We start from the raw sequence: 13,041 nt of genomic DNA, 5'->3' as shown, positions 1-13,041 counted from the left end.
CGAACGGCATATATAGACGAAGCGAGGGCGACGATTTTTTATTCACGAGCGTTGATCGACGTGAATGCCTGCCAGGAGAATGTCCAGTGAGTTCGTTACTTGTTAAAACGGTTTTGAAGTGGATAGCATTTGGTGCCGCCATTATTCAGTGTCAGGGTGTATGATTCGTGAGATTACGGATTTACGGAGAAGAAATCAGACTTCTGCAGAAAACAGTTGAGAACTTGAAAATTTAAAATCAACGTTATTCTCCGTCAAATGTGGATTCTTTTCGTTTAAGTGGAATTAATCAATGTACGTATATATTTGTGAAAGATTTTCCTAGATTTCTTCTGCTTGATTATTTTTAACTCTTAGCAGCTATCGTAAATCTGATATATAAAATGGCACAAAGTAGATTAATGTAATTAATAATAAAATTTAATGAATAAAGTTTTACAGATACTTACGAATGGGATATGATTATTTGTAATGGCACTTCCTATTGCTATAGTTATTATTTTTGTGTACTAAAAATCTACAAAGATTGATTCTTCGTAATAAATTTAATTTTTATTTTCTAAATAAAAACTGATAATCCTATTGGCATAATCTAAATAATGTGATCATATCAAATTAAACTGCTTACAAAATTTTATTCTACAGCTGCAAATTATAGCTATTTCATTATTTTACATCTTTGTATCTGTAAATTAAGGTCATTGTTCAAGTAACCGATAGATCGCTAAAAAGGGGCGAAGACCGCTACTCACTTAGTATGCATGGTATTTGCTTCCATTTTGTATTCAAAAGGGACCCTCTACTCTCATCAAGAAGGCATCTCATGTCCTACCTCTCGTACTACTTGTCTATCTTTTTTCCTAATTACAAACAATATTATTTTAAAGATTTCTCAGAAGATCACTGTTAGAATTTACAAAAATATTCTACCTTACTGAATTATTTATCTAAAAAAAGTAAATTTCTTTAAAAATTATTGTAATTATTAACTTTCTTAATTCTTTCCTTCAATTAACTCTTTCAATATTTTATTTGCAGATATAATGATAATGAGAATATTTATAGTTAACTTTTGCATAAGATATGTCGATTAAAGATTTTATAAAATTACAAAGTTTTAATTAAAACAAGATAACATTATTTTTTATATAAGTTTAACGAATTATTTAAAATGCATTTTTTTCTTACAGATTAGCCTCCATTTGCAACAATCTATTATTACAATAATGTCTTATCACGCACGAGAACATCTTAAACAACGACTCCATCCTATCGTAGCAGTCTTCTTGCTTCATCTCACTTTGGTCTCATCCCACGAAGCTCTATCTTCAAATCATCACAGTACCCCAGACGCCTCAACCTTGAAGATAGAAGCCAAGGAATCTGAGGCGTCCATAACACTGGGAAAGGATCTTGTTCTTGGTCCACCGGTATTCACTAAAGCGTCAATAATCGCTAATTTCAGCAATTCGCACGATATCACGTCGACGAAGATAGATTCCTTTGTGACTCCCACGATTATCAGCCAAGTATCCTCGGGCGAACGTGGCGGAAGTGTTTCTCGGAAACCCGCCTCAAGAGACGCTGGTTCTCGAGGATCTCATAGCCATTATTGGGCCAACAAAGGGTCGAAGGCTGCTTGGAAGACGGACAGCTATCTCGAGGCACTGAAACATTCGCGTACTAGCGACGATCCACGGGAGGGAATGGTCAGAATAGATTCAAAGACGAGCGTGAATAGGAGAGAGTATGTACAGGGACCCATCTATAAATCGGAAACGGAGTACGGCTCGACGTACGCGTCGAAGAATCCGCGTGTTGTTTATGGCGGTCCAGGAGCATCCTCGCCTAGCGATTCATATACCCAATTCTTCAAGCCGTCAGCGGACTACAATGATCGTTACGGTGCACCACAGAATCATTACGGCCCGCCACAGAATTCGTATGGGCCGCAAGATGATTCTTCGTTTTATCAGCAGTCGTCTTCGCATGGACCGCCCGGAAACTCCTATCTGCCGCCCCAACAAGGTGAGGCTAGAGGTATCGTCAATCATTAATACTGAAGCTTTGTAATTCATCTAGAATTGCTATGCATGTTACACTTTTATATAAATTTTATAGTAAAATAATAAAATAAAAATGTGTTTACAATTACATATTATATATGTATTTAGCAATATAGTTTATATATTAACATAAATATTCTCTAAATTATAATTTAATTATTTCTGTTGTACATTTCGCAGGATATGGTCCTTCTATACACACTTCCGTCCCAACCCCGATCTATGGTGCGCCCTACGCACTTCCGGACGTGTCTCATATCTCGATCCTGCCAAGCTTTGATCTAGGATTGCCATTCGCCCTCAAACTGAACGCGTTCACCATCGCAAAGATCATACTAAAATTAGTAATCTTTAAGATGATAGTGAAATTTATCGCGGCGATTTGCTTGTTGCTCTTCATACCTAAGCTTGAGATTATCAAGAAGAAGGTTTCCAATAAAGACAACGATGATGAAGAAGAACGGAGTCTATCATCGCGTAAGCTTTTATGAGATATTCTCATGTTTTTGAATTTTATTTTAATTTTAGCCGGTACCTTTCGTGACATAAATTTGAAACTTTTTCAATTTTAATGTTTTCATATTTTGTATTTTCTTGACTCGCCTGTTATTCTAAAATGTCTCACTTTTCAGCTTATACCAGTTCGAGAACACTAAACGACCTTGAATCTATAGTGAGAAGCTCCATTGAGAAATACGAGGCGCAAGACGGTGCTCGTTCTAATACGACGGAGAAATGCACGACGCTCGTATGTCGTGTAACCGAAGCATTCACGTTCCACGAATCTTGGACCGACTATTTGAGTTTATTCAAGAGCTACATGGAGGAAGAGAGGCAGCTCACGAAGCAAGAAGAGAAGTAAGAAGCGTCTCGTTTACATCGTTATCGAATTTTATTGTCGCGTCCCTATTGTGTAATTATTTATTTATTTATCTTATATAAATTTTTCCTTGTCCATACATCCATTTGTGTATTAAATGCTTTATCCGTCCTTACATATTGAAATTGGATAAAAAAGAGCACTTTTCCTTGATATGATTTCTCTTGGAAAATACTGCAGATAGGTGAAGCTGCAACGGATGTATTTCGCAATCGACATCATTCGAGACCTCACGATTAGAGAAGATTACAAGAATGGTGTTTCCTCTCAGTGCCACGGCAGCACGATTATTTGGTGCTATTACGCAGATACAAGTGCGCTGAAATTAAATAAAAGATATTGCACAAAAATATAACATATACAGGGTGAGGCACCTAAAACAGGCCACCTAATTCAGGCCTGAATATCTCTGCTGTTATTGGTGATAGAAAAAAAATGCGTCAGACCAAACTTGCATAGTTTCGAGGGACACATAATTTGTTCTAAATAATTTTTTATTAGGTGGACGCGTAGAGGTCATATGAAGGTCAACTTCGTTTTTTTAAATGGTATGATATGTTTTTTTACGTACCATCTAGTAGAGCATTTGAAGATGCGCACATTGATCTACGGGTCAAAATCATTCAAGGTCACTAAAGGCTAAAATTTCTAAGTGCTAGAACTTTTTCATTTCTGAGTTTACGGTATTTTCAATAGCAGAGAACTCTAGGCAATATATTAAAGTAAATTATTTTCCCTTGCAATTGGCCTTCAGTGACTTGAATGATTTTGACCCGTAGATCAATGTGCGTATCTTCAAACGCTCTACTAGATGGTACGTAAAAAAACATATCATACCATTTAAAAAAACGAAGTTGACCTCTACGCGGCCACCTAATAAAAAATTATTTAGAACAAATTATGTGTCCCTCGAAACCATGCAAGTTTGGTCTGACACATTTTTTTCTATCACCAATAACAGCCGAGATATTCAGGTGGCCTGTTTTAAGTGCCTCACCCTGTATAAAATATATGAATATACTGTTATGTTAGATACAATGTCTAACGTATAATTTATCTGTTCACGTAATAAACTAATACTGTCCCGAAAACAATAAACGTAAAGTATATATGAATCATAAAATGCAATTCTCGGTAAAAAATCTTTAATAAAACAGAAATACAAATGTTTGGAAATACCGTTTAGTAATCTTTGCACGTACGTATGATGTAAATTGTAAATTTTTAGAACCTAATAGTAAGTCGCATCATCCCATACAGCACAGAAACTTGCACCAACATTGCAGCAACGTTGCAACGTTGCAAATTGCAATGCAGCAGTACAAAGCATTGAAGAGATATATATCCGCAAAATACCAGCACACTTGTAGCAACATGACATTAATATTTCGGAAACATTGCACAATCAAAATTTGTACTTAATTAATATTAATAATTCATTTTATTAAAACATTGGAGTCTTCCTATCCTAACGAGATTCGTCCAAATCTATTCGACCAATGATGTGTGATGACCAGAATCTGAGCTCGGTAATATATATGTGCATGCGGTGCTTGTCTTTTTCGACTATCTAAAGCATATGGTGGTTGTACGACGCGAGCATCATTCTAAAAGAAAGTAGTTACGTAAAAAAGAAAGGTAAGTACTTTTTTGTAATATTATGTCTAATTATAGCACTTGTGTGCTGTTAAAATCTTGTATCTATTAATTAATTATAATAGAGAATCACTCTATTTGCCTATCTCACGGTTTATATCACTATAACCTCAAAATTATGGAAATTCATTAGAAAACTGCATATTAATAGTTGTAATATTTTTAATAACTTTTTCTGTTATACAAGCTGTTCGTGAAATACACAATCATGCCACTGATGCAGAAATTGCTGAATGCATTTCCAAGTGGCTTGCTCAAGCTCCGGTTAGGATTGAGAGATCAAAGTATGTCATTTTACATATAATTCTATACATACTTGCAGTATATGTATATTTTTATGTAATTTTATGCTAATATATGAATTTTAATTCCTATTTTATTTTTACAGGTAACATACAAACAAAAACGAAGAAGATTCAATTATTTAATTAAAGGAAAAATATTTTAACATAATTAAAGGAAAAATAATATCTCAAGAAGAGGATTTTTAAGTTTTTTTTTATAAAGAACAGTTACTTTTTTATAACAAAAATAGAGAAAATGTTTATTTCATTTTTTATTACTATTGTTATATTACATATAATTGTCTATTTATGTTAATAAATAAAAATATTGAAGTTATATAAATAAAAATATTTAAAGTATATAATAATGAATAATTATAATTATTGCAAATTCATTACATTGCAATATTATTATGACGTTTCGTTGCAATGTTCCGAAAAGCGGACATTTTCACATTGCTGCAATCCCATAGCAATGCTGCAGAAACATTTCGCAGTGAATTTGCAATGTTGCTACGTTGCGGTGGAAGATTCCTGTAATATATATGCAATCTTTTCGTGCTGTATGGGATATCGCTTCATAGATATCATATTATTAAACATGAACGATATTATTAAATTACACAAATTTACATATATAATATGATCGTTTATACATCTTTTTGTTATTAAACTTTCGTTTAATTAATTAGCTGCAAGTAAGATCTTCCTTAGCATCGTGTCAGAAGCCAGGTGCCATATAAAGTGTAATTAAGCCTATCATCATCTGAGCATGATGCGTCCTACTCTCAATTCCTCCCAGGTGGGGATAGATTTAACTGCCACACTCAGCTTATAAACGTAGCATGGTGACACGATATGTCAGTCCTCTCTTGATAGCCATTTGCTGTGCTTACAAATTGACACCAACTTTCGACTTACGAGCCGTCATCGATCATCCGGAGCAATGGAGGTAGCAATTATAGTTGGTACGAAAAATATACGGACTTCTTTAAGTTTATGTCGTGATAATTAATATCGATTTTTATTCTTTGTGATATATTAGAAGATTTTGCCTTTGCAAGGAGACATATTTAATAATAATAGTTTGAATATTAATGAATGTAACGTCAACTTGTTAGTAGTGTAGTTTAATCATTTGTTTCCACAAGCAAACACATCAGAATCAGTAGGAAAATTGAAACTACGTGTATCAAGAAATACTAGCAACGAGGAGATGTTTAATTAAACTTATTTTTTTATATATATAATTTACGTGCATAACATTAATGCATAATTGTACATTTGTATAATTATAAATTTGTATTACTTAAAATATCTTTTTCCGCTTAAAATATTATGTTACAACTCATTAGTTGATTATATTCTTTTCTAAAAGAAAATCTTTCTTTTTCTCTTGCAAATTTTATCAAAATTTAAGTTAACAATTTCAAGAAAGTATAATTAATTATTAAGTTTTATAGTACGATAAAATCTTGATATTATTGCGATAGAATTGCATTTCTTACCTCGCATTGATTATAACCCAGTCCAGCTTGACCTCAGCTGATATTACATCACAAAACTATTCAAGCGTGCTTTTTCCAATTAATCATTTATAACTGACTCGAAAATTGTGGCCATTATTCATGCGAAAATCATTTGCTCGCGTGATTTCCGAAAAAATCAAACCACAGAGAGTCGAAGAAAATACCTTTAAATGGGCGTGGGCGTAAGTGGCCTTGAGTGAAGGAACGTCGCAGTCACCGCAAGGAGCGGACTGATCTCGATTTAAAATAAACCTTGATTTTTCAATAAAGCCGCAATCATCCAATAGAGACGCGTATTAAGGCCGCGCAGCATCATAACGAGACGTTAAGCCACTTTCAATGGATTTACGTAATACGTCCTCTGCTATTCTTCAATGGAAACACTTTCAGAGATCACACATCAATCATTGAAAATTATTATACATAGTAGTAATCTCTCGTACTTATCCAAGATAACATTTAGAAATAATTCATCATTTGGTACATTGCAACTGTAATGCAGAAATCTGTCATTTTATAGAAGGAAGAAATCGGATTAAAGTTTTTGGAACGTTGGGTCAATATTTGTTATTCTCAATTTTCTCTTTTCTCACTCCACCGTAGCGATGGCATTCCTCAGCATGTTCACGTTCTGCGAGGAAGGGTATGCTCTTCCTGAAGACGCGAAGGCGACCACCATGAAAGACATAAAGGAGCCTAAGGATATTAAAGAAGCGGCGACCGCATCGAAGGACGTAAAGGATGCCATCAAGGCTGCCAAAGATGCGAAGAAGAACAAGAAGGATTGTGCCCGAGAATGCGGGAATGATTATGATCCTGTTTGCGCTCACGATCCTGCCGATCCCAACGTCAAGCCGAGGACTTTCGGCACGCAGTGCACTCTGGATGTTCACAACTGCGAGATGGGAACGAGTAAATATGCACAAATATTCAGAAATATATCGTGACGATCGAACAAAGCTTAAATAATTTACAAGATAAGATGTCATTGCATATTTAACTTAACACTGTTAGTTACACTGATTGTCCTTGCACAGAACTGGCCGTGAAGAGCAAAGGCGAGTGTCCTGGTTCCGGCGGAGTGAGACTGTCCTAAAGAGTTACTTGCAATATTTCAGAAGGCCATCAAGAAACGCGAAGTAGAATATTAATTGTCAAATTAATCGTTAGGCTATTGTCGAGAGTTTATCTAGTTGCGCGAGTAATATTTCAACACAATTTTTTCTCTGCACGTATACAGGTGCAATGGTTTGTAAGAGGATGTTGGAAATGATGATGTCGCGAGAAAATCTATCGATGTTCGACTGCACTATACGCTATATGTGATGTAAAGCCGAAACGCATCTATTCAATAAATATTAATGATGAGCAACTATTAATTCTGCTTTCTGTCATTTTCTTTCCTCCCGTGCAGCGACTGCGGCTGTTACTTGATTTCTAATTTATGTAAGTTTTAATAAATTGAATATATGTACGTATGCATACGTTCGGTATGCAACATGGCTTTTATATTTACAATTTATTCCCATAGAAACATAAAGTTATCCTAAAATATATTCTTAATTTTGAAAAGAGTAGATAAAGTTTTTCGGCAGCAAGTACTTCATATTATCAGCATATTCGGTACATATAATCGATTGTATATATGTCAATTATATATTTGTATTTAAAAATCTTTTTCATTTTGTAATAGACCTTATTTTACGTCGTTTTATTTCTTCGTTAGCAAATTAATTCTATATCATTAGCGATAATGAAAAAGTTTAATTAAGAAACTAACGATAAATAAAATGTTTGATAATTCTTTATTGCTATTAATTAATGTCAATAATTATTTTAATAAAAAGGAAAGATTGCAGCCTTGTTTTAGTGGAATACGCATGCATATATGAATATCACATTGCATAATGTATTTCTGCGGTTTTCTTGCAGCTGCAATATTACACTGCACCGAATGATGCCGGCACATTCCGGACAAGTTGTTACCGATTGATAAATAAATGATAACTTTACAGTTCGTCTTCTAGATGGCTAAACTTTGAAATAAATATTAACTTTAAACTTGAAAGACTCGGAAAAAGGGAAGCAGGGAGAAAATAGGTTTACGAGCGAGTGAATTTCTTTTTTATTTTTGCTGGGATCATCTGGGATACTTTTAGGTTCTTTCTTTGTGAGACAGTGATAAAAATAATTTTTTCTTTGCTCCCTGTGATTCTTTTTTCTTTTTTCTTAACTGAACGTGTAAGATATATACTGTTCTACCAACATATCAAAACGAGTTCTCGCCGAATAACGACTTGCCTCTATTATCGGCTTATAAAGATCGAAAAGTCTCTGAAGACTTCGACCTAATAAAAAAAAACCTATTAGACGTGGATATAGAAATCAAACCAAAGAAGAGTGAAGAAAAGAGTGAAAAAAAGAAACAAACCTCGAACGTAGATTCATTTGATACAGCCGGAATTCTAGATATGACTTCATTAAGTGCTAAATAAAACACGAAATGACGAAGTTAGATGAGTGTGCGAAGAACAGCTTGATGTAATATCAATTAATCATTTCTTAAAGACTGTTTATATGACTTTCGTAAGCATCAGATATTGCTTTACTAAGCACGCTACGTATGCGTGAACATATGCTGTAACGGATAATTTGTACGTACAGGGCCATTGTCCGTCAATCTTGCTTGTAATGAGTTTACCTCCCAAATCAATGTTCAAGATAATGAGGATGCGACCCCGCGCGCAATGGAGGACGACGGTCGGCTGCGAGTTTCATTCTCAGTCGGTGCACTTTGTCCTACCCACGATGTGCTGTCTGATCCGGGTCATCTGTGACTTGTTCTCCAGAATCTACTGTGTAATTATTCTCCTCTCATTATGTGAGGCAACAACGTGCTCGTTAGTCCCGTACGCTTGCACGGTCGCCAGTACGCGGAGTTCTTCAGGTAATTAATCGCAGAAATATTAAAAATTCGTTATTTATTATGATTAAATCTCACGGTAGAAATTGAAAAACTGCAGTAACCTAATCTAATCAAGATAATCAAACTCATGATCATGATCTGTATATTACGTTAAATGTTAGACTAAGATTGTAAAACGTTATATGTAAAAATTTTTCACTTATATAAAATAATATTATAAAAATATTATAGATAGATTTAACATCATTCCTCAAAACTAGAAAGAAAAATATTATAAATGCTGCACTGAAAATGTTGAATACTGAAAAAAGATTTTTATATATTTTAACATAATATAATTTATAATAAGATACAAAATGTATATACAATGGAAAGCAAGAACATTTTTTAAGAAAGAGGTCTCTATGTAAAAATTAAACATGCTAAAATTTCCGTTATATTTTAAGCGCAGATGTGGAACGTTCACCAACGTCGACGATGTCGGTTGTTGAAGAAATGAAGAATCGATTATCGAGCCTCGAACGGAGGCTGCGGGCAGTCGAGCAACCGGGTAAGTCGAATCTTGCATTTCACGGCGGATACATGCAAAATACATCCACGTTCTTGTAGTTTGGCAGATCAGCACGAAAGAGGAAGATTGGGAGGTGTGCGCCAAAGGACCATGCAAATGTATACCAGAAATAAAATCGGTGTCCTGCTGGAGATATGATCTGTCGGATTTGCCCGCGACACAACTGATCCCAGCAGATGTGTTGAAATTGTAAGCAACTTGAAAGGTATAACACCTTTGCGAAAGAGCATCGCAATATTGCAACGTTTTATTATTTATTATATTATTTCATTTTGATTCAATTGCATATTTTATTCCTTTATTCTTACAACTTCCGTATAATAAAAATTCAGCAATTATAATTTTCTCCAAGAAGAAAGCATAGATATGTTTCAATTGTAAACGCTTTGAGAAGATGTTTAATGCTTGTATTGGTCATTTCAGGGATCTTGGCAGCAATCGGCTGAGCGCTCTGCACAGAGACACCTTTAAGAACATGACGCGGTTGCATCATCTGTAAGATGTGATGTAACAGTGCTATTCGTAGACTCTAACGAGATTACAAATTACAGAGATCTGAGCAGCAACCTGATTGAGCATCTGGCACCAAACTTGCTCCTGCCGCTGCACGGTGTCGCAAACGTCAGGCTGAGTAATAATCTCTTAAAGGAAATACATCAGAATCAGTTTTTCGGGCTAAGAAATCTTCGAATACTGTACGTAAATAAGCAAAGATAAATAAAACCTATTTATATTGTCGATGTCTCAAGGGTGCAGAGTCGAGAAATTGTAAAATAATATGCAATATGTTATACATTCCTCTCTACATAAATGCATTGAAAATTTACACATATATTCTATTTCATTTAGCGATCTGTCCTGGAATAAACTCCGTACTTTGCCGGAAGGTCTATTCCTCAGTAACAGCCTCCTAGCTTTACTGGATCTCTCTTCCAATCGTATCTCATTGTTGTCCGCCAATGCTTTTCGTGGCCTTGGGAAACTCGAAGAATTGTTGTTAGGTAAAAACCGTTTAGCTGGATTACCTGCCTTAATATTGCGAGACATGTCTAATCTCAGGCGTCTCGCACTCGAGGAAAATCGCTTGAAAGAACTGCCTGTCGGTATATTCGAAGACGTGACGTCTCTCAAAGAATTGGACATGAGGGACAATCGATTGGCAGAAATACCGAAGGGACTGCTGTCGACCCTTGTGCAATTGAAAACTCTAGAGCTATCAAGCAATAAAATATCTTCGGTAAAATATCATGAAGATTAACGTTCTTATGTGATCATTCACATATACAGGTACTAATAAATTAATTAAATCGACAGATCGATGTGAGGGCCTTTAACGGTATGATAGCGCTGCGAGAACTTCGACTAGGACATAATCACATAAAATATTTGCCATCTGGATTATTCAATAATTCTGTGTCGTTGGAACGTCTTATTCTTTACGGCAATCGTATGGAAATCTTGGCAAGAGGCGTTTTCCGAGGTTTGTCCAATCTCACTTCCTTGTTTTTGCAATCCAATCGACTGAAGGTATTGCAATCAGGAGTTTTCGACGATACGCCGAATTTGCAAAAATTGTAAGTCTCGAGAATTTAAATGTTACAATTATATAAGAAGAAAGTATCTTACAGTTCTATAATGCCTTATATCACGAGTTTTAGACAGTTGGAGTCAAACGAGCTTTCCTTCTTGCCAGCTGGCAGCATGGACGCAATATTCACGATTCAACAAGTACGCCTGAATCGGAATCCTTGGCATTGCGATTGCCGTGCTTTTTACGTCGCTTCTTGGCTACGCAGAAGATTAGCCAACTTCGCCAATCTGACCAATCCGTCGCAGATACAACAAGCTTTGACCATGACAGGTAATTGGAGCATTTGGGAATTTGGAGCAGGTGCAACTTGCAGAGGCCCTGGTATACTAGGCGGTCAACCTGTGTTGCGTCTGACTTTCCACGAACTTTGCGAGGGTCAATGGGCGTCCATGAAGGGCATCATACCTCGAATACCCCTCGACATTGTAGCGCCATCCATCACGTCGCGCACAGTTGGAAAAAACACGATTTTAGTACGTGTCATCAAATCAACATGATACTTCCAAATGCATCGCTTTACTTTTTAGTGTCATAGTAGTTTCGTATAATATTGTATAATAATATATAAAAGAAGAACTTATGCAATTGTGAAGAATTATTTGTCAGCATCTTAGTATTGTAATAGTAATGTGATGATGAATATTGTAATAGTTAGGATCACTTTGTTTATATATTAATTGTTATATATTATTTCTCACTTTTGTGTTCATGCTGTTGCAGGTATAGATAATATAAAATTGAAACGCAAGTTCTCTTCACGGAAGATAAAATGTTACACGTCCATTACGACGTCAATTAAAGATTTGATAAAAATAATTAGCACGTCTCTTGAAATGATTGTAGTATCATGTCCAATTACATTTTGTTTTCTTTCCGCTATCATAAATAATTATCATGCATGTTTACAACTGTAAATCTGTGCGTCTGTGTGATAATGTTTTTTATTTTACTGATACTACCTATAATTATAGTATAAAATAATATAGTAAGATTATATTAAATAAAAATGTAGGTTTGAAAATGTTTAATTGTATGCGTTTTTTGCTTTAAGTATTATCGCTTATTGTTGCTAGTTCTTTGTGTTTTCAAGTGATTGAAGCAATCAAGCAATATCGGTTTACAGTCGTTCGATAAGGCTGTAGCACGATTAAGACCATGCTTATCGCAGAATGCAAGTTGTAATTATTATAGGCAGAATAAAAAGGAACAAGAATTACTTAAGTAATATTTCATAACTTATTGTCATGTGTAACTTTCTAAAGATAAAATTGTCTAAAGTCTAATTGTAAGAACTTTCTAGTTGTTGTAGAGTTGTAGTTTTAATTGAGTATTTTCCATTCGCATTCTTCAAAATAAGATTCTTAAATTCTTAGTTCTTTGCGATTCATGCCTTATATTCAGTTAGGATCTGCATTGTGCTGGCAATATTCATACAATAAAATATGTACCAATATACAAGAAGGCCTTATTTATTTTACAACAGGCATAGGTTCCCACCTTGCTGCTTATAAAATAAATCTTAACATTAAAATTATAAT

The 13,041-nt window shown here is 34.9% G+C and overlaps 3 protein-coding genes across 4 annotated transcripts; all 3 read left to right on the top strand.

Annotated features, from left to right (window-relative positions):
* Positions 1-26: 26 nt before the first annotated feature.
* Positions 27-3,027, top strand: LOC105281012. 2 transcript variants are annotated; one of them, XM_011341925.3, is made up of 4 exons: positions 27-294; positions 1,191-2,028; positions 2,247-2,543; positions 2,699-3,027. In XM_011341925.3, exons 2-4 carry the CDS (start codon positions 1,227-1,229, stop codon positions 2,926-2,928), a joined length of 1,329 nt encoding a protein of 442 aa, XP_011340227.2. In that variant the 5' UTR covers positions 27-294; positions 1,191-1,226; the 3' UTR covers positions 2,929-3,027. The 2 variants fall into 2 exon arrangements, with proteins under 2 accessions (XP_011340227.2, XP_011340226.2); XM_011341924.3 differs by having other exon boundaries at positions 1,191-2,040.
* A 2,689-nt stretch (positions 3,028-5,716) lies between these two features.
* LOC105281018 lies at positions 5,717-7,790 on the top strand. Its single transcript, XM_011341932.3, is given in 4 exon segments — positions 5,717-5,762; positions 5,765-5,854; positions 7,019-7,327; positions 7,453-7,790. Coding segments are annotated over 4 exon segments (489 nt in total). The 5' UTR covers positions 5,717-5,731; the 3' UTR covers positions 7,512-7,790.
* A 110-nt stretch (positions 7,791-7,900) lies between these two features.
* On the top strand, positions 7,901-12,964 carry LOC105281017 (platelet glycoprotein V). The gene is made up of 8 exons (XM_011341931.3): positions 7,901-9,362; positions 9,793-9,891; positions 9,951-10,101; positions 10,336-10,407; positions 10,464-10,607; positions 10,762-11,149; positions 11,227-11,486; positions 11,571-12,964. Exons 1-8 carry the CDS (start codon positions 9,107-9,109, stop codon positions 11,998-12,000), a joined length of 1,800 nt encoding a protein of 599 aa, XP_011340233.2. The 5' UTR covers positions 7,901-9,106; the 3' UTR covers positions 12,001-12,964.
* The last annotated feature ends 77 nt before the right edge of the window (positions 12,965-13,041 follow it).

Source organism: Ooceraea biroi, chromosome 5 (assembly GCF_003672135.1).
Source record: "Ooceraea biroi isolate clonal line C1 chromosome 5, Obir_v5.4, whole genome shotgun sequence".
NCBI lineage: Eukaryota > Metazoa > Arthropoda > Insecta > Hymenoptera > Formicidae > Ooceraea > Ooceraea biroi.
This window is presented reverse-complemented; position numbering and strand designations above follow the sequence as displayed.